The sequence below is a fragment of the Salmo trutta genome, chromosome 22 (genome assembly GCF_901001165.1).
Source record: "Salmo trutta chromosome 22, fSalTru1.1, whole genome shotgun sequence".
Lineage (NCBI taxonomy): Eukaryota > Metazoa > Chordata > Actinopteri > Salmoniformes > Salmonidae > Salmo > Salmo trutta.
Genome location: NC_042978.1, coordinates 10,701,174 through 10,722,085, shown reverse-complemented (window position 1 = coordinate 10,722,085; position 20,912 = coordinate 10,701,174). Strand labels below are relative to the sequence as shown.

General features: G+C 40.9%; 2 protein-coding genes and 1 long non-coding RNA gene across 6 annotated transcripts; 2 read left to right on the top strand and 1 right to left on the bottom strand.

The window, feature by feature from the left end:
- Positions 1 to 767: 767 nt before the first annotated feature.
- Positions 768 to 13,954, bottom strand: LOC115158051 (ELAV-like protein 1). Of its 4 annotated transcripts, none has more exons than XM_029706539.1 (8): positions 13,438 to 13,954; positions 10,541 to 10,600; positions 6,150 to 6,227; positions 5,798 to 5,972; positions 4,037 to 4,140; positions 3,158 to 3,311; positions 2,750 to 2,975; positions 768 to 2,516 (listed from the first exon to the last, which is right to left on the bottom strand). In XM_029706539.1, exons 2-8 carry the CDS (start codon positions 10,574 to 10,576, stop codon positions 2,189 to 2,191), a joined length of 1,101 nt encoding a protein of 366 aa, XP_029562399.1. In that variant the 5' UTR covers positions 10,577 to 10,600; positions 13,438 to 13,954; the 3' UTR covers positions 768 to 2,188. The 4 variants fall into 4 exon arrangements, with proteins under 4 accessions (XP_029562399.1, XP_029562398.1, XP_029562397.1 ...); XM_029706538.1 differs by having other exon boundaries at positions 5,774 to 5,972; positions 13,485 to 13,953; XM_029706537.1 differs by having other exon boundaries at positions 5,774 to 5,972; positions 13,438 to 13,952.
- Positions 8,208 to 18,198, top strand: LOC115158052 (uncharacterized). The gene is made up of 9 exons (XM_029706541.1): positions 8,208 to 8,971; positions 9,097 to 9,176; positions 15,511 to 15,576; positions 15,704 to 15,864; positions 15,964 to 15,970; positions 16,133 to 16,237; positions 16,276 to 16,508; positions 16,625 to 17,943; positions 18,168 to 18,198. The coding sequence occupies exons 1-8, from the start codon at positions 8,814 to 8,816 to the stop codon at positions 16,667 to 16,669; spliced, it is 855 nt and encodes a 284-aa protein (XP_029562401.1). The 5' UTR covers positions 8,208 to 8,813; the 3' UTR covers positions 16,670 to 17,943; positions 18,168 to 18,198.
- Positions 18,199 to 18,605: 407 nt separating this feature from the next.
- On the top strand, positions 18,606 to 19,639 carry LOC115158986 (uncharacterized). The gene is made up of 4 exons (XR_003868796.1): positions 18,606 to 18,640; positions 18,826 to 18,897; positions 19,038 to 19,140; positions 19,261 to 19,639. It is a non-coding gene; the product is annotated as an uncharacterized LOC115158986 (long non-coding RNA).
- Positions 19,640 to 20,912: the final 1,273 nt, after the last annotated feature.

Sequence of the window (20,912 nt, the reverse complement as noted above, 5' to 3'; positions counted from 1 at the left end):
GTTTATTACAGTTGGCAAACAATGTCGAGATGTGGAAAATAAACATTTTCCCTTTATCATGTTAACGTGATAAAATTTGCCAATTTTGTTGGATTTGATTGGAATTTGGTCAATAGAATAAGTAAAAATATGGATTATCAATGTTTTAATAGACGTGTGTGAGCCCTTGATATAGGATTGCTTAGTGTCAAAGGTTTTTCCACAACTCAACCATCTTGGGTTTTCGGCAGGTTCTGGTTCTCACTGTAATTACACCACCTTATGGCCAAACAGCACTGTGTGAGCTAATCTTGGGTATTGAGCTTTTCAGATCTACTTTAGAAATAAAAGCTAGCTAGACCCTTTGATGTATCAAAATTCATCAAGGTACAGTATGGATTATTTTATTTATTATTTATTTATTTATTTAAAAAAAAAAAAAAAAAAAAAAAAATATTTTTTATTTTTTTAAATAATCGGCTACATTTTTCTTATTACTCATTGGAACATTCAACACAGAAGTGTTTTTTTTTGTGGCCATTGATACCAGATAAAGTTTCCATAAAAAAAAAAAAAAATAGCCCAACCCTTATCAGAAGATGACACCAAAAATAGCTGTGTCATTTAGAGGTTTTGTCCATCTGGTCAGTGCAGTACATCTCAGATCCTTCCAGAAGCTGAACACCCACACAAAGCCTGGGCAGTCTTAGTCTGTCGCAGCCAGTCAAGCCCATGAGGGTTGGTTTCAGGGTAAAATGAAGGCAACTAGAATCAGAATAAAACAAATAGCTTTAACTTCTCACATGGAGACGTGTTTTATTATTTGAGAATGGGGATGTTGTCAGCTGTTACCAAAAAGGTTTCATTCTTCGGCGAAAGACCAATAGATACATTTTTCTGGACAGAGTCAAATGGAGGGGGAAAAAATTAAATGAAAAAAGAAAGAAAAAAAATAATTCACTGACCGTGTACACACAAATCGCAGAAGTGGCCATAATGCACATCTAACTGGGAAACCGTGAGCTCCCCTTCCAGGACCCCATCATTTGGCCTCATGAGGAAATAAAAGCATATAAGAAACCCATAAACAACCTCCTGCAGTACCTTGATTAGGTTCAAATTAACTGAACCAAGCAGGGTATGCCCAGACAGGGCTTTCCAATTCAAATGAAGAGGTAAATTATGGACACATAGTGGAGCCAAGTTGGAATGGTATTTAGTCATGTTTATGTAACTTTCAAATTCAATGACCCAAACTAAAAAGCAAAAGTGTAACTTTCAAAAAAATTCTAAAACGGGAACAAACTAAAATTTCCACTACAAAAATGTTAATGGAAAGAGTAAAAAAAGATCACGGGAAACAAGTTGACATTGAAAGGCAGTTTCAATAAAATAAAAACATAGGACTGGGTACAGCTTGCATACTCAATTATATCAGAAAGAAACAAAGCACTGTATTTTTCTAAATTACAGTTGACAGAAGAGTATCTTCTAATCAACTGAATAATTTAAACCTTGAGGTTTCTATTACATTTCCGATATTAAAAGATGTCAGAGGGCATGATTCGGGGGAAAAAAAAGAAATATATATATATACACATACAAACTTTTTTTTCTCCAGTCCTCCCTCTTTGGTCGCTCATTAAATAGCAATCTTTTCAAATCCCCAAAAAAGTCAAAATAAAAATAAAATGCACTGCCAGCACATGCCCACTTCCACATCTAGAAGGGCATGCTTGATCTAATACTCCGATGTGTCGATTTAGCAAAGGACGTTTATGTTAAAAATGACAGAATAGAAGTGTAGAAAGACTTGAGGGATTCAAGGCCTAGCACGGATCAAAACTACTGATCACGATAAAATGGCTACGTAAAATATTGAGAAATTACAAGCAGGTAGGAATCAGACATGGCAGGATTTTGTATTGTCACCGTCAACCATGTATGTGGCACACAGACACACAAAAGCCACAAGAATAGGACAACAACCTTTCTACACACTTCAGAACCCCTCCCCGTGCCCAGGTTATTTTTTATGTCACAGCAAGAAGACACTAGTTTTCTACTAGCTAAGAAAGATTGAAGTGATAGTTAGCCTAGAAATTATATTCCAAGAACATATGTGTAGCCTTTCCAATCTCATTTAGTTCCCCCCCACTCCTCTATTATTGTAAATATGGAAAACAAGTACCCCTTCACCCTTTTCGGTTTACTTGTGACCCCCCTTGCTGGTTTTGAAGGAAACCTGCAGTATCTTGTCTCCAAGCCGGTAACCGTTGAGGCTGGCGATGGCCATGGCCGCCTCCTCGTAGTTGGTCATGGTGACGAAGCCGAAGCCTTTGCACTTATTGGTGTTGAAGTCGCGGATGACCTTGACGTTGGTGACGGCTCCGAAGGGCCCGAACATCTGCCACAGGATGCCCTCGTCAGCGTCCTGGCCCAGGTTGTAAATGAAGATGCACCAGCCGGCCGTAGAGTTCCCTTCAGCGCTGACCGTAGACATGCTGCTCATGTGGTCTACACTCATCGGAGAGAACCTGCCAAGGGCACAGAAAAACATCTCTTCAAATACTACTCCATAGATGCCGGTTTAAAATAACCCACAAACAAGGTGCAGGCCGGATGACCAAGGAAATACAGAATATAATCACTAACAATTCAGGGGTCTAGGTTGTCTGGGGTTCTAGTCTCAACTCCCCGAGATCACAAAAATACCTTTGCTTAACAACCGGGCACTGACATGCATTGTGTAGTGCAGTCGGCCACTCACCTGAATCTCTGGGCCTGGTGGTGTACTGGGCCCCCAAAGCGCCGACCCTGGTTGTGGTAAAGCTGGTTGATGACCTGGGAGTTCTTGGCCTGGTTGGGGTTGGCAGCAAACTTCACTGTGATGGGCTCCGAGGCCCCAGGGGGTTTCTGCCCGTTCAGGTCTTTAATGGCGTCCTCCGCCTCAGCCCGTTTGTCAAAGCGGATAAAGGCCACACCCCTGGACAGGCCTGAGAAGCAAGGGGAGGAAATGGAGAAGCCATTAATGGAATAGGCTACAGATGCCCAAAAATTGTTTTGCCCTAATAGTTAGGATTTGGAGAGTGGAAAGTCCACTCAAGTGACTTGAGTCACTTGTGCTCATTTAATTGAGTCTGCACAAATATTTCTCATTCAGGCTGTGCCTGCCTACCTGAGGCCTGATCGACCAAGACACGTGAGTTGATGATCTGGCCATAGCGTGTGAACATATCCTCCACGTCTTTCTGTGTCATGGTCTTGGGCAGCCCACTAATGTAAAGATTGGCATCCTTAATACCGTCAGAGCTCGGCCTGGCGAAGGACACCTGATGAGGAGACGGCAGGTCAGTTTCCATTGTGCAATTTATAGGGAACATTTTTATTAAAAATAATGCTTTGGAATTCATTTGACAATATTACAAACGTGATTTTTTTTTTATATATATATATATTTTTTTTAAAATCAGATTCAAACTCCCAAAATGTCTCGTAAACTTTAAAAGCAAAACAAAAGAACAAAAAAACTATTAAAATCCACAAAATTCTGTCACAGTGCTGAGCGAGAATGCACATTGCTGAGCAGCTACTTAATAAAATAAATATAATTTCTAAAAATGGGTCCATTTCAAAAAGTTAAAAGCTATAAAAGGAAAATAAATGTATTTGTGAAATGATGCAGGGCTTTGAGTTGGAACAACGTCACACTCAAGCAAAAATAACTCTGCAATAACCAGTAGTGTTAAATTAAAAACTAAAGTAGTCTTAACAAAATTAATAAGCTTCAGTATAAATATGTGCCGAAAATAAAACCATGTCAGGTTACCCACACAGGCCAACTGCTTCAAATCAAACTTTCCAAAACTGATAAATTATAGAACAAAAACATTTAAATATTACATGATTGTTTAAGTAGACATGTTACCCAAATACCTTTATATGCTTTGGCAAATAGACACTTTGCAGGAGGGCTCCCCCTCAACTGCCCAGGGACTACTTGAGAAACATATCACATCCATCAGTTGAAACATAAAAACACCTGATTGCACGTTACCTTGATAGTTTTAGACTGTAGTCTCAGCCCATTGAGGGTATTGATAGCCCTTTCTGCATCACTAGCGTTAACATAGTTAACAAATCCGTACCCTAAACTGTGGCCTGGAGAAGAAAAAAAAAAAAGGGGAAAAAAACAACAAAATAAAATAACAAAAGTTTGTCCATATTTACAGATTGGATACCAGTCTTCCACAGGAGATATCAGCACAATGCATGCATTTTGGCAAAAACATTTGCAAAGGAAAACATTTTCTGTGAAATATGGCTAAAGAAAAAAAGACCCACATTGAAATAGTGTAAATGAAAATACATTTTTCAAATAGAAGGTAGTAACAGCCTTTTATAATAACAATAGATTAAAACTTTGGTATTCTATCAAAATTATCCAGGGGCCACGTTAACGCAGGATTCTGAAAAAGATAAAACAGAAAAAATATCTTGCTGCATTTAGTAAAAAAATGCAGATCAAAAATTGTAAATTCTGCTCGGCTTCAGTCAGGGTTCGCGCAAAATCATTAAATGTAAAAGGACTAATTTCGTGCATCAGTTGCACTTCGCTCAGATTCAAAAAGGCACTCACATCTGAGCCATCCCTGTTGCAGGTGCATAGTAAATTGAATAAGATGAGAAAAATGAAGAAACCCGCACACTGCTCTTGCTAGTATCACTACTCTTTATTAAGCTTAACGTAACGGCCTCAAGGCCTCCATCAGAGCTTTTGGGGCCGATACGTAAAGCTTAATACAAAGCAGTGATACTAGCAAGAGCAGTGTGCGGGTTTCATATTTTTTCTCACCTTCACTCAGATAAAGTATCTTTGCTCATCATTGGATCACCACTCACTGATGTGTAGCGTACTTTTCTCCAGTACTTTCCCCTGGTGTAGTTTTTCTTCAGTAGTAGGTTAAAATGCAAGACTAACCAAGTTAAACACTTGACTTACAATATAAAATGCAGGTGAAATGTTTTAAAAACGCATGTTTTTTTTTTATGGTCTGCGTTAGGAAAATGCAGATTTACGAAAATGATGACCCTTGACATCGAAGACTTCATAAAAAAAAAAAAACTTGAACGCCCTCTTTCCAATAAATATTCACACGTTACAATTTGAAACTAAATACAAGAGAACTAAATAGAATCCCATTATAACTAGTCACCAAAGAAAGGTATTTAATGCTTGGTTTTACAATATGGAGTTATCACCAAATCTAATAACATAGAGCAGCCATAATGCCCAATGAAACAAGAACACAACCGCAAAGACCATAAACAAAACTCCCCAAAGACCACCATTAAAAAAGATACTCAAGTAACGAAAGTTTAAAGAACAGACGTAACAAGGTGTAAATATAGCACAGAAAAACAGGAGTTGAGAAAATAATAATAAAAATACTATCCCTGATCCAAACACTAAATCAGGTAGTCTGCAATTAAAAAAACCCACTTAGTATCAAAATACATTCAGTAAAATAATTTTAGGAAGCACGCAGGAGTCGCATACAAAGTAAAATACAATTATGGTAACCAACAAATACGGCATTGAATTTACAGACTAGTAATCAAGAAAGAAAATATTGGTAAAGTCAAACAAAAATATTTGATGTCACATTCAACATCAGACTTTTGTAGTGGACTACATGTGCAGACAGACACAGAAGGCCGGGGCCAGGTATCACCTTATGGAGAGTGATTAAAGTAAATGAACTGAGCTCAAAAGAAAAGGGTTTGGACTCACTCTGGTTTTTGTGATAGGGATTACCTGCCACTTTATCGCGGATGAGTTTGGCAGACTCCACCTCGCCGATGCTGCTGAAGAGACTCCGCAACTCGTCCTGGCTCATGTTTTGGGGCAGGTAATTGACGATAAGGTTGGTTTTGGCATCTTTAGGCTCGTCTGCCATGTGTTCGTCGTAATCGTTATCATACACTACTTGCTGTAATTTCACGAGAATGGGATGAGAGTAAGTGAGCCATTCTGAAGACAACTTTATCAAGGGTGATAAACAGTAAACTAGTTCTGATCATAGAGAATGCTGCCCATAAAGAATAAGACATGCAAAACAGAATGCTTTCTCAAAATACAGCCAAAGTTGAATCATCTGTGGACTTACCTTTATGTTAATTGAACCCTTACTTCCATGCCGTTGTGACTCTCTGTTGTCACCCTGACAACTCTGTACCTCACACACCTGCAAGAGAAACACTGGTTAATTTACAATCCTTTGACGCAGACAACTGAGCACTTGACACCATTCCACTCCTTTTTCCCAGTTCTTGTCCATTTCACAACAGTCATAATACAACGCAGGCCAAAACTTCTGCGCAACAGCACAATGCATCCCAGTGGGCATATAACATGATATTGATGGATTTTACAGGTTGAAATCTGGTCGGGACGTCTTATAACCAGATTAAGTGTTTTTCCAAGATATCTTAAATTTGGTTGATATTTGGTTAAAATCTGACTAAATTACTGACCAGTTATCCACACTGAACAAACATATAAAAGCAACAATTTACAAGATTTTACTGCGTTAGAGTTCATAAGGAAATCAGTCACATAAATAAGTTAGGCACTAATCTATGGATTTCACATGACTGTCTCATGCAGCATGACATCTCTGTTGCATGGTTGATCAGGCTGTTGATTGTGGCATGTTGTCCCACTACTCTTCAATGGCTGTATGAGGTTGCTGGAACACGCCGTCGTACACGTCGATCCAGAGCATCCCAAACATGCTCAACGGGTAACATCTCTGGTGAGTATGCAGGTCATGGAAAAACTGGGACGGTGTCAGCTTTTGGAATTATGTGCAGATTCTTACGACATGGGGCTGTGGCATTATTATGCAAATGGACCTCAGGATCTCGTCACGCTATCTGTGCATTCAAATTGCCGTCGATAAAATGCTATTGTGTTCGTTTTCCGTAGCTTATGCCTGCCCATACCATAACCCCACCGCCACCATGGAGCAAACCGCTCCCCCACACCATTCCATACACATTGTCTGCCATCTGCCCGGTACAGTTGAAAGCATCCATGAAGAGCATACTGCCACACCTGTCAGGTGGTTGGATTATCTGGGCAAAGGAGAAAATCTCACTAAAAAGGATGTAAACAAATGTGGCCAAATAATTTAGAAATAAGCTTTTTGTACATATGGAACATCTCTTGGGATCTTTTATTTCAGCTCATGAAACATGGGACTAACACTTTACATGTTGCATTTATATTTTTGTTCAGTGTATAAATGTGATTACTTCATGTTTCAGCATGATATGTACAGCCCCATGTCGCACGGATCTGTGCACACTTCCTGGAAGCTGAAAATGTCCCAGACATGTCAGCCATTGAGCATGTTTGGGATGCTCTAGATCGATGTGTACGAGAGCGTGTTCCAGTTCCTACCAATATCCAGCAAACTCGCACAGCCATTGAAGAGAAGTGGGACAACATTCCACAAGCAACAGCCTGATCAACTCTATGCGTCACACATATCTGTATTACCAGTCATATGAAATCCATAGACTAGGACCTAATGAAATTAATTCCATTGACTGACTTCCTTATACAAACTGTAACCTCTTTGAAATTGTTGCATGTTGCGTTTATATTTTTGTTCAGTATATATGAGCAAGATGCTCTTTTTTGAAGACATCTATTCTTTATTTAACTAGTGTTAGATTCTGGGTTAAACTTGGAAGATTGTTATACTAGAGACATGATACATGTGGAATCATTACCAGAGACTATGTATATTGTTACAGGAGATAGCTCGTAGGAGAGGGAGGATAGCCAACTGTGCACAATATAAGAACTATTATGAAGTTAAATTGAACATGACATATACCCAGATCATGGTGAGAGTAGAAGAGATACTGGTGGCATTTCAGACACTATGGTAAACTTTCAAGAAACCTGTGGCGCAGAGTTTTGATAGGTTGGATATTCTTCCAACTCATTAATCTCTTTCCCAATTTCTAACAGCAGGCGAACACTTGACAGATTACATGCAGTAGTTATTCCCACGGCAGTCGCTGTAGGGACAGTAATTGAAGGAGGCTCTAATCATGGGCCATGTTAGTAGTAGCAGGGGTTACTTTAGTAGCATTGTTGTGATATCAGTTTATAAGGACTAATGTCACATGGCTGGGTAGCTGCTAACTGGGAGACCGATGGGAAACGGGGGCTGTTATTCAAATGTCACAAATGAGTGATCTTGCCATAAGGGGGGGAGTCTATGTTGTCAGGAAATGACCTATGCGTCGCAGTGTGTATATCCTCAGATGAAAGCAGCACATGAGGAGCAGGAGATAACCGAGGGCAGGGGCTGAATTCTGGAGATTGAGTGTACATCAAGATGCAGCAGGCGGGGTGTTGGGACAGCGATGGTCTGGTCCACACATAGTACTCCTTACAGCACCTGCAGCGGTAAAGACAGTCATGTCTCTCCTCGGTGGGTGCACAGTTCTCACGGGAAGTGAGGTCCAGCTGCATAATGGGTGAGCTTGACGACGCCATGACAGAGGAAGCGGAGCTAGAGAGAGACACTAGATTCCACTGTAGACATGCAGATGGGTTGGGTCTGGGAGCTACTTTAACATCATAGTTAGGTTAACTGCTGTTTTGGTTAATGCATCATATGAAACGATAGATGTTGGGGGTAATTGTACTCAACATTTTGAAGGCATTGATGTGAAAGCATATACAGTGCTGAGTTACCTCAAGAGGATGTAGTGTTGATTAGGGATACGCACGTGCCTATCAGGTGGCAATGGAGGAGATGGGGAACAAAGTGAAAATGACATGGCTTGGAAACACCTCTTGGAACCTGGGGCCAGAAAGGCAAAGACTGGGTGGACGCATGAGGCTTTTTAGGGCTTTCATGTTTGTGGAGTCCAGCAGAAAAGTATTCTGGAGGCATAGAGTCAGGTAAAGAGAGAGTGGGAATTGTCATGGTCTCAGACTTTGGGTTTCATGCATAGCTTACCACATTGTTAATACTGTTGTTTTGTGTTTCTCGTTGCTTTGCAAGTTTTGTGCCATCACTCTCTTAGGAACCAGAGGGAGAAAGTGGAGAAACTAAAAGCAGCTCCAGCTGAAGTAGAGGAAGCCAACAACAACTTCAGTTGGAATGGTATTCTGTTGTGTGATGAAGAGTGTGCATATAGAACCGAGGTCATAAGCATAACTGGGAATGTTATTCATGTTTAATTTTCATTGTTTGTCCATTTAAGTAATTTCCAAGTGTATGTAATGTTGAACAGTATGGAGTTAAATGTTCCAAACAGAGGACTGTTAGATTCTGGGTTAAACTTGGAACATTGTTATACTAGAGACATGATACATCAGAAGTAATACTATAGTATCTGAGGAGTGATAGAGACTGGTTTTTACATCAGAAGTTAATGGTTATCTGTAGGAGTCAGATGGATTTAGAATGTGCTGGGTAGAGGGGAACCAGTAACAGGATTCCTATAGGTGATACAGGTGGAGAGCTTTGGATTAGGCATCAAGGGGGTTGAGGTCAGGCCACCTTAAGGGAGAAAGAATGGTTTAACACCCCATCACTTCGTCTTCCTGTCGAACCATAAAAGATGTAAAGGGTTGGAGAGAAGGAGTGCATCTTAATTGGACTAATATATATATACACACACACACACACACACACACACACACTTGTGTTGGTGGAAACATGTTCTGTCTAATGCAGCTGTATTGATCCTCTGGGAAGAACTCAACTTGGTTAAGCTTTCATAGTGTCCATAGAGTTTTTACACTCAGAGTTAGAACCTAATACTCGTCAAGTCAGTTAAGAACAAATTGTTATTTACAATGACGGCCTAGGAACAGTGGATTAACTGCCTACGTCAGGGACAGAACGCCAGATTTTTACCTTGTCAGCTCGGGGATTCGATCTAGCAACCTTTCGGTTACTGGCCTAACGCTCTAACCACTAGGCAACCTGCCGCCCCTCTAAGCTATAACTGCCAACTGCTATAACTTTTAGGCAGCTGAGTCCACAAAGTTTCTTCAGGAATGTCCGTTTCAAATCTCAGACTGATAAAGCCATTGCGTGATCTATTTTAAATGTAAGAATATATGTTTCAGATACCAACTTTAATTGGTGACTAGGAAAATAAAAAGAAACATAATGAACAATATTTTCAATATCCAACTATCCTCCAAAATACTTTTTTTTACAGTAGGTAATAAACTGTAGTCAGGTGGTCATTACCAGGTTATGATGAGGTCTTAACTATGACCAGTAGGCTACACAATATAGCGGTCAGAATTATGACCATTTGGTCAGATTAAAGTCACAATTATGACCAACTGGTTGTGTGGTAGGCCAGAAAAATACATCATATTCCGGTCAGTGAAAAGACGTGAAAAAAGATGTCCCTTTTCAACCAGAATAAGACGTCTTTTCAACCTGGTTTTGCCCACTGGGATAGCTACAAAATAACTTTCAAAAAAACGTTTGACAGAGCCACTCACTTTGAGGTATCTGATGTGTCCCCTTCTGACTGCCATGTAGATGCTTCACTAATGCAGATGCTGAAATAAAAAGTAACAGTTAGCTACAAATTAACATAAACAAGTCAGGCGGAGGGGGTCCTAGCTGAACCAGTATCTCGGTAAAGGAGAGGATGAATATGACGAGATCTACTTTCTGCCCAGAAAGCGACCATTCAAGCACCGATAGAACAATGAGACATTTATACATCTGTTGAAATATCTGTATAGAATTCACTTGGCATTTCCACTCACTACCAAATATGGTAGAGGGGAAGACCACTGGCCGGTAGTGGGAGAAGATGGAATGAGATAGGATTTTGTCCGACATTCACCAAATTTTCTCATCAATGAAACATTTACAGTTGAAGTCGGAAGTTTACATATATTTAATCCTAGTAAAAATTCCCTGTCTTAGGTCAGTTAAGATCACCACTTTATTTTAACAATGTGAAATGTCAGAATAATAGAGAGTGATTTACTTCAGCTTTTATTTCTTTCATCACATTCCCAGTGGGTCAGAAGTTTACATACACTCAATTAGTATTTGGTAGCATTGCCTTTAAATTGTTTAACTTGGGTCACACTTTTCAGGTAGCCTTCCACAAGCTCCCCACACTAAGTTGGGTGAATTTTGGCCCATTCCTCCTGACAGAGCTAGTGTAACTGAGTCAGGTTTGTATGAACAGTGTCAGTAATTTTTTTTTTTAAATTAAATTGTTGCCAGCAGCACAGTCACCAACAATCTGGATAACCTGAAAACAGCCTAACCAGCTCTGCTAGAGCGAGTAAAATGGTATGAGTGAGGTGTTCTCTCATTTTATGTCTGGAAATAGCTAGCCAACATTAGCTTGGGTGCTTGACTATCATTGTAAGGTCAGAACCCTCGGATCAACCCTACTCCTCGGCCAGAGCATCCAGTGTGGGCTCTGAATGCTCTGAGAGCAAAATGCTCTGAATTTAGGAACGCCCAGAGCGCACTCTGGAAATCCAGAGCGTTTTGCTCTCAGAGTGTTCAGAGCACACACTGGAGGCTCTGGCTGAAGAGTAGGGTTGATTCGAGCATTCTGACCTCACACCGGCAATCAAGATACCAAGCTAATGTTGGCTAGCTTGCTAGCTACTTCCAGACACAAATGAGAGAACACTTCACTCTTGACCATTTTACTCAACCTAGCAGAGCTGGTTAAGCTGTGGACGTTTACTGACAACGACATATTCAACAGGTGTTGAGCGTTTGTAAATTCATCAGATATTCTGCGCTCTGGCACACTCAGATGAGAGTGCTCTACAATCGGAGTAGATAGCCAGAGTGACTTTATGAACACACCCCAGATTGGATTTACCCTCCCCCCAAAAAAAGACTCATTTTCCCCCATTAGAAACGACAGGCTGTGGTCTATCTTGGTTTAGTTATAAAAATCTGTGATTCAAGCTACCCTTCACCAGCTCTACAAGCCTTATGTCAAAATATTTCCGTTACTCACCAAATATGCGTGCAACTATTGTAATTTACTGCCGTTACTCCCGGTATGTACTTGTGTGAATTTAAGTACGCTCTCTCTAATTCTCTTTCCTTCTCTCTCTCGGAGGACCTGAGCCCTAGGACCATGCCTCAGGACTACCTGGCATGATGACTCCTTGCTGTCCCCAGTCCACCTGGCTGTGCTGCTGCTCCAGTTTCAACTGTTCTGCCTGCGGCTATGGAACTCTGACCTGTTCACCGGACAGACCTGCTGTTTTCAACTCTAGAGAGAGCAGGAGCGGTAGAGATACTCTCAATGATCGGCTATGAAAAGCCAACTGACCCGTTGCACCCTCGACAACTACTGTGATTATTATTTGACCATGCTGGTCATTTATGAACATCTTGGCCATGTTCTGTTAATAATCTCAACCTGGCACAGACAGAAGAGGACTGGCCACCTCTCATAGCCTGGTTCCTCTCTAGGTTTGGGCCTTTCTAGGGAGTTTTTCCTAGCCACCGTGCTTCTACACCTGCATTGCTTGCTGTTTGGGGTTTTAGGCTGGGTTTCTGTACAGCACTTTGAGATATCAGCTGATGTAAGAAGGGCTTTATAAATACATTTGATTTGACATACCGGGCGTAACGGCAGTAAATGACGATCGTTGCAGGCAGGCATATTTGGGAGCTAATGAGCTCGATCAAAGACGTGTTTATTGCTCTATTTGGCACGATATGCTGAAATTGCATGTAGTAGCGTCGTTCATTTAACTAACTAGCTAACGTTAGCCAGTACTGGCAGCACACTTCATGGGCGTGACAGATTTGGACCACGCGAGGACGAAATGGACTCACTCGCCAGCCAGATAACGTTAAGACGTAACTAGCTATCTTTGGTAGTACGCAGTAGCTAACTAACACCAATGATGGTCGATAAATCGTTCACTCAGGCAGTTTACCATTGAAAAGTGTGTCTACGTAATGACCGGGGGTGGCTCTCAAAGACACCAATCATGAGATAACAACTGCCTAGTCTTCTTAAGTCATTGACTTCCATTGAAACCAGACTTTAAAAAAAGATTCGTTTCCCCATTATTCACCTCTGACTAACACTATTAGCTAACTATCAATGCAAGTTTGGCATATGTTTATAACCTGTGTATGGCATTAGTAAACACCGCAGACAATACGAGACGGTAGGAAGTAAATCGATAGTTTGCTATTTAGGTAACGTTAGTAAATAAAGGCAAAGTAGCATTCGCTAGCTACTACTAGGCCGGTTTGTCTGGACCGCATTGCACATAACGTTACATAGTTAGTGAACGTTACCTACTTAACTTACTAGCTAGTTACATTGTGCACGAGTGGGAAAGATAGCTAGGTCACTAAATACATTGGCATTGGATTAACGTACCTGCTTTACCGCTACTCCTGTGTTTAATAATAGGCCGAAAAACTGACCTGTACGCGGAAACCAATTTAGAAACAAATCGGCGGCGACCAAGCTAGCCAGCTATTTTTTTTTCTCTTCCGTTCAACAAAAATTAAACACCGGTGGCGCTAACACACGCAGTCGTGTGGTTGCAACCCCGTCTCTCATTAACTATGTAGAAATAAGCACAATGTTTTTTATGTACTTATTAATAGAACACACTCATGACGCCAAAGACCTCTGATGCCACGCCCCTTCTGAATTCATTTCATCTTGATGCGAGTTAATTGCTATTAGTACAAATAAACGTAACTGCTTATTTTGATCTAGCTAGCTATTTTACGGTTAGAACGCAAGGTACGTCATCGGACAAGAATTGAGCCGTAATATAGCATTTTCTGTATTTCGACCCGTATAACTCTAAACTCTTATTTTATTTCAACCAGTTACGCGTATTGGTTCACCTTGAAGACAAGTGATATTTATTCACGCTGGCCAACTGTATCTTGTATGCTAACGTTAGCTTTTTGGTTCAAAGTGAACATTGGGGCTTTTTAGCTAGCTACTCGCTGTTATTAATTATGTAAAAAGACAATCAATAATATCAATTGTTTAAGCACATGGGAATATTTTTTTTGTGAATTATTGAGTTATTTATTTCATGACTTAAAAGTGGCGGGCTGTGAGTGACGGACTGGGAAACTCAATCTCCCATGATTCCGTACTACCGGAACTGACCGTTTCTTCATTTGTACCGGAACTGATAGTGTTGTGTTCGTTCTTATTACACTTAAGTGGTTGTGTTGAATACTTCCTCCAACTTAATAAAATAAGAAATTACTGCATATAATACATACCATATAATAAACAGAATTAACTATTTTAATTAGATATTTGATGGTATACTGTAGCTAGTTATGGCCTGTATGTGTCCCATATAACTGATTCTATACTTACGCTGGTGTCTGCACATTTAAAACTAATTCTCTTTTTGCTGCCTGTATATCAATTGTGCAAATGTGAATATACAAATATAGTTCATAAATAATAATACCAGGATTACTCACACCTAAAATTTGAGTGAATTAAAGCAGATCAATAACAAAAACATTTGAGTGTTAACTGTGGAGGCTTTGCCTTTTGCTTTTGCACAATATAATGCAATCCCACAATAAGAAAATTCACCTATCCCCACAATAACAAAACCTTTTCCTTGGCTGACTTAACCCAATAAGGGTTAAAACAAAAATGTAAAATGTGGTTGGGAAACCCTGCCCTAAAGGAACTCCAAGGGAGATGCCAAGTGCGAGATCTCCCTTGGGGGATTTCTTAACAGACTTATCAAGGCTAGGATTGTTACACTACTCCCTCGGTTCAGAAAACACAACCTGTGCTTCTCTATAACAAATTCTTCACGCTTTAACAGGACATGCTTTTGACCCTCATGCACTATCCTACTTCTGCGCATCAGATTAGCAAATGGTAGGAGGGGCTATTGACCTGAGATAGGCGTAAAGCCAGATCGCTTGACCCTGAGGAAATCACACTACACACAACAACCCCAAAAGAGTAAGGGCCTCATCAAGGCTAGCGCCGTTCAACTGTCAGGCAGCATGACTACCTTGTTAGGACATTTCTAACTAGTACTAAATGCTGTTGCAAAATACTAAAAACAATTAGCTGGCTCACTGGCTTTTATTTCAATGTGGTATTAAATACAAAGTAGTGATATAAAACGTTCAAATGCTCAGACCGATTGACTGTAGCCTAAGCCTCTGTCTTGCAGGCATGAACTCTTAGGTATGTATTAAAAATAGATTCAAAATGTTATATTACTCCCAAAATAAGAGGAACCACAGCTAATGTACATTAAAACCACATAGTTATGCACTTGTAATTGAATGACATGTATCTAATATAATGACCTACAGTATATATCATAATTTAATGAACATATATCTGTCATAGTGGATTCTTATCTCTTCACCCAATAAACACGGTTATACTAATGCCTTTAAGTTACATTATATAAATAACACCATTTTTATTTAATAGTTTTCAGTATCAGTACTCATCCTTCTGCAGTACCCATGCTCTTGCACCTATCCCCACAAGATACAGGTACAGTATGCTAGAATGCCAAACAAATGCCATGCCAAACTTTTAAAAAGTTCATACAGTCAAGCTATTCTTTTCATGAATTCTGTCATTAAATTATTATACTTTTTTTTGTTTTAATCTCCACAAGACTCCCTAATGCAGGACCTACGGGAGGTGCTGGGGAGTTTCACAGGGCCAGATTGTCATGTAACCCCAAAGGTGACTTGGGCAGAGAGGCAGACCTTGTGTGCACAAAAGTGGGGGGGGGAAAGAGAGAGACAATGGTCGACAGCATGCTCTCTGCTGAAGGTACTGTATTGGGCCAGTGTCAGTTTGAAGGGTTTTATTGCCCCTTGTCCCCAACCAACCTTAATTCATCAAGATGATGAGTGGTCCCTTACCTTCCAGGAGCAAGGTATGTGTTTATTTTTTAAGTGTTTCAAATTAAATCTGATAGCACCTCCTTCGATACCCACTTTTTAGTCATGCTGCACAATTTTCAAATCATCAGTATCTACAGTCCAAATATAATTAACAATTTATTTGTGATTCTTTTGTGTTACATTTTGGTTTCTAGTTTATCTTTTGCCCATGGCTATGCCACAGCAGTGTGTTTTCCCCCCTGCTCCCCAGCGCCCTGACAGTGACGAGTGGCAAGCAGTCATCCTGATTGGAATAAATGGTAGTATGTGGTTTTTAAGGACTTTACTACTGACTCAGGGTGCTACAAACTGTCCCTTCCTGATCTGAACTGCTCTGGGTGTCTGAGATATTGGAGAGTGGGGCTGGACGAACTTGTAAAGAGTGGCTACTGGCCAGCCACCATGACTTACCAGACCATCTTCACAGTGGACCTCTTCAAGTCCTTTGAAGACATAAAATTGTTGGCCCCAAGATGCTCCCGTCATGCCTTTTTGGGAATGCTTGACGGAAGAACAAAGCACTTTGGCAGGGTAAGTGTGTGTATATACTAATCAAATGATACTTTTAATTAATTTGTGGTTAATATTTGTTTCTAATATAAAAATTGGCCCTTACTTATACCTCTGTATGTTTTGCATGCGATTAGAGTGGAAAGATATGTGGTGGCACATTCCAGAAGCCATTCCTCTAGTGGACGTAGGGCGTTTGGAAATAACCAAGCTTTGTGGAAGCGTTCTCCTCCATTGTCCTGCCTGCTCACAGGAGATGCATGGTATATCAGCGGATGGGAATTGTAAGCAATACCGCTTCCAGAACGCCTCAGGGTTTGTACTACCTACTTATGTGTTGATGTCTTGTATAATTATGCCTTCTTAAAGTGCATGCTGGTCATCTTTTTGGTATGAAGTATATGTTTGTGATGTTATATTATATTGCAGTTGGTCTTCTTTTTAGAAGAAGATTAATTGTCAAGTAGAAGGTCATTTTCCATGAAGAAAGATTGTGGAACGGTGACGTTTTGTTCTTTATCCCAACTCCTCTGAGACACACACACACACACACACACACACACACACACACACACACACACACACAGAGAGAGAGAGTTTGGAGCAACACTGTCAGATGTCTGGGATTTGAACCAGCAACCCCTCTCTAACTTCTAGGCTACCTGCCACCCTTTGGTGGTTTGGTTTGAGGTAAAAATTTGTGATGTAATCTTGCAGTCTGACTCTATTTGATGCTGAGAAGGACTTCTACGACGGTGTGTTCTTGGCGAAAGACATGTCCATAAAAAGACCAAGCATGTCATTTTTCTCTTACACAGTTTCTATAATATAGCTTTAATGTCACCCAGTTTAGAACTTGTTTATTTTAAGTTCATCTCTGCACTTCACTGTGATTTCTTATGTTGTAGATGCCAGTCAAAGGAGTGTGTGGCACATCAGAGTGGACAGCGGCCAAAGAGACGTCAGGCAAATCATCTGCCAAAGTAGATGAGGAGGGCCTTGAGATAGTAGTTTGCCGACACTGCGTTTTCCTCAAGGCCCTCAACATGTACAGAGGGGAGGTATATGCCTACTTAGTGTACTTGCAGGAGGAGTTGTGTTCTGTTGGCACGGTGGGCTTCTTCTGCTGCAATGTTGCATGCAAATACTGGCCATATTTGCAGAAAATTGTGCAGGCATGCCCAGAAAATGCACTTTCTCCTCTGCATTATGCATGCGAAGGCGCATGAATGGTCTTGTGAGGTAATTGTTTTCTTTCAGGACTGTTTTTGTGTTATGCAGAAAGGATATTGTAATGCCTTTTTAAATAGAATGAATACATTATTTAAAAAATGTATTTGTTCATTACGGAATTATAGCTCAAATGGGGAGGCCGCAATTAGTCTCTGGCAACACAACCAGAGAGGAAGTCGAGCAGGACATCAACGACGCTGTGCTTCACGAGTGGGTTGCTAAGGTGCAGCAGTGGATGTTTTTCTCTCTCAACTTCAGAATTTGTCACAGCTGCTCCTGCAACGCCCTCTACTGCTCATCCTGTGTCTCCTTGACCTGCCGCCACTCCCCCAGTACTCACTCTCTCTCTCTCTCTCTCTCTCTCTCTCTCTCTCTCTCTCTCTCTCTCTCTCTCTCTCTCTCTCTCTCTCTCTCTCTCTCTCTCTCTGATTGTGTGGGCGGAGACAGGTGTGCTGGAGTCAGAGCAGATCCCCACCAGCTGCAACCTGTTCCATAATCAAGACCTCTACAAATACTCAGCCCTGCCACTTCCACACTGCCAGATCGTAATCTCTGCTCAGTCAGTCTACAGTTCTAGCCGTTTGTTACTATTCAGATCCTGTTTTCCTTGCCTGACGCTGTTTTCCTCTCTGCTACAGTTCTGCCTGTTCTGACTCTGGTCCCTGTCTCCAGTTCCACGTCTCGTCATCCTGCTACTCTGTCCTGGATTCCCCATTCTACTTCTTCCTTGGATTCCCCTCCGGACATGCTTACCCTGTCTCAACCCCTCTCGCTTCAGCCTCCGCACCTGGTTTCCAGCAACCCGCCCGAGCTTCCCCTGACCTGCACTCCATCTTCCCCCTGTGTTTCAATAAATACATTGGTTACTTCATCCCAGTCTCCTCGTCTGAGTCCACTCCGCGTAACATAATTGCATTGATGTCAGTGAAGTCATGTTTGTTATGTAATGTAAAACATTTCAGTAAACTGAGAAATTACGTGACCATAAACAACAGAGTATCTTGTGAGCCATAACTCTGCGTGCCTTCTAAAATGTTATAACCTATATGACAAATGCTTTTGAAATTTGTTGAATGCTTTGTACTCTTTGTTTGTGCCTCTACAGTAGCTCTCCCCACAGTGGATGAGCTGCTCAATACTGACAACTTTGTGTGGCCATGGGAGAGACTTGGCAACAGTAAGTGTAGGATTGCAGAAGGTTTCTATCTACCTTCAGCGTAGGCTGCAATCATTGCTGTTGTTCTGCTATATACCTCTGAGTTTACATCTCAAAGGCAACAGCAATCTTTCCATCAAATGTTGATGAATATACTGCAGGAGGAAGAGAGGATCCTGGTGAAGGAGATGAAGAGGCACTGCGGGAGCCTACAAAGAGCAGTGAAAACTCTGGAGGCACTGTCCCTACAGCTGCAAGGTCAGAGTAAGTTGAGGTTTATACTATTTTTGGACCAATCTTTTTTTTCTTGCTATACAAATATCCTCCGCACTATTTTGTGTATTGGAATTGTAAATCATTTACGGCTACACATGTGACTGTTAGGCAATGCAGTGGAGTTGTCAGAGGGATGGAGGAATGGCATTATCTGCCTCCTGAAGAGAAGATTGAGTGAACTGCCATAAGACCAAGTCAACACCAGGAACACTTACCACAAGCTAATTCTGGGAGAAGGGACTATTATTGATGACTCTGATGAAGATGAAAGCTCAGATGAAGATAATTCTATTGCTGAGAGCTCAGATGATGACTTTTCTTTCTGAAATCCTAAACCACCCCTGCCTCTTTCTCTCTGTCGTTCTCTCTCCCACAGGAGAGGGAGAAGGCCGCCACCACCTGCCTCAGGAGCAGCCTGGTCTCCCAACATTGACCCCTGACATAATTTATTCGTACTATTTCCATGTAATAAAAAAATGGAATCAAATCAAATTGTATTTGTCACATGCGCCGAATACAACAGGTGTAGTAGACCTTACAGTGAAATGCTTACTTACGAGACCTTAACCAACATGCTTTTAAGAAGTTGAGAAAAAGAGTGTTAAGTACAATTAGATAAATAGAAAATAAAAGTAACAAATAATTAAACAGCAGCAGTAATATAACAAGCGAGGCTATATACATGGGTACCGGTACAGAGTCAATATGCGGGGGCACCGGTTAGTTGAGGTAATTGAGGTAATATGTACATGTAGGTAGAGTTAAAGTGACTATGCATAGATTATAAACAGAGAGTAGCAGGAGTGTAAAAGAGGGGTCTGGGTAGCCCTTTAATTAGCTGTTCAGGAGTCTTATGGATTGGGGGTAGAAGCTGTTAAGAAGCCATTTGGACCTCGACTAGAGCTCCGGTACTGCTTGCCGTGCGGTAGTAGAGAGAAGAGTCTATGACTAGGGGGATGGAGTCTTTGACAATTTTTAGGGCCTTCCTCTGACACCGCCTGGTATAGAGGTCCTGGATGGCAGGAAGCTTGGCCCCAAAAGTGTTAGTGCTGTTTTTCTGTTTGACTTTAAATGAGTTAACGGTGTGTCAATTAAAATCTTATATTGAGTAGAATGTAATGTAGGCCAATGTAGCAGAATTAGGTAGGGCTCCTGTTACTTTCCCCAGATGAAATTGCATGCTTATGTCAGACAGTCAAGATACGGTAAATAGCCTACAAGCAAGGTGAAAAAAGGATGAAGACCAATTATCTGCCTTACATGCATTCTTTCTGTAGGCCACCACTGCATCATATTGACATGCGTCATGATTTGTGACAGGTGCGTTTATCTGCTTGGGTTCTGTGGGCTACTTAACAGAGGGATGTATTTTCTGAAAGCCAAATCATGGCAAAGCTGCCCTGTTTGGATAGGCGGTGAGAATTCAGTGCATAATTGTCTTGCTTATCAGAAATATGCCGTGAAGAAGACCATGGGAATAGAGGGGCGGTTCTGGCCATATAAAGGGTGTAGAATGTTTAAATAGTATAGTTTCAAGGTTCTCAAGGCTCCAATATCGATATAACACCGTTTTTTATAAGCATTTACATACATACACTTGTTTTCTGCCATGAAGCTCTATACACCACTAGGAAACTTTATATTTTAACAAGCCGTGTCTGGTCATAGAAAATGTTGTTTTGTTTTTTGTAGCTCAGACTTGTGGCTTGGCACAAAATATATTTGGGATGAATCAAACATATTTGTGCAATCTCATACCC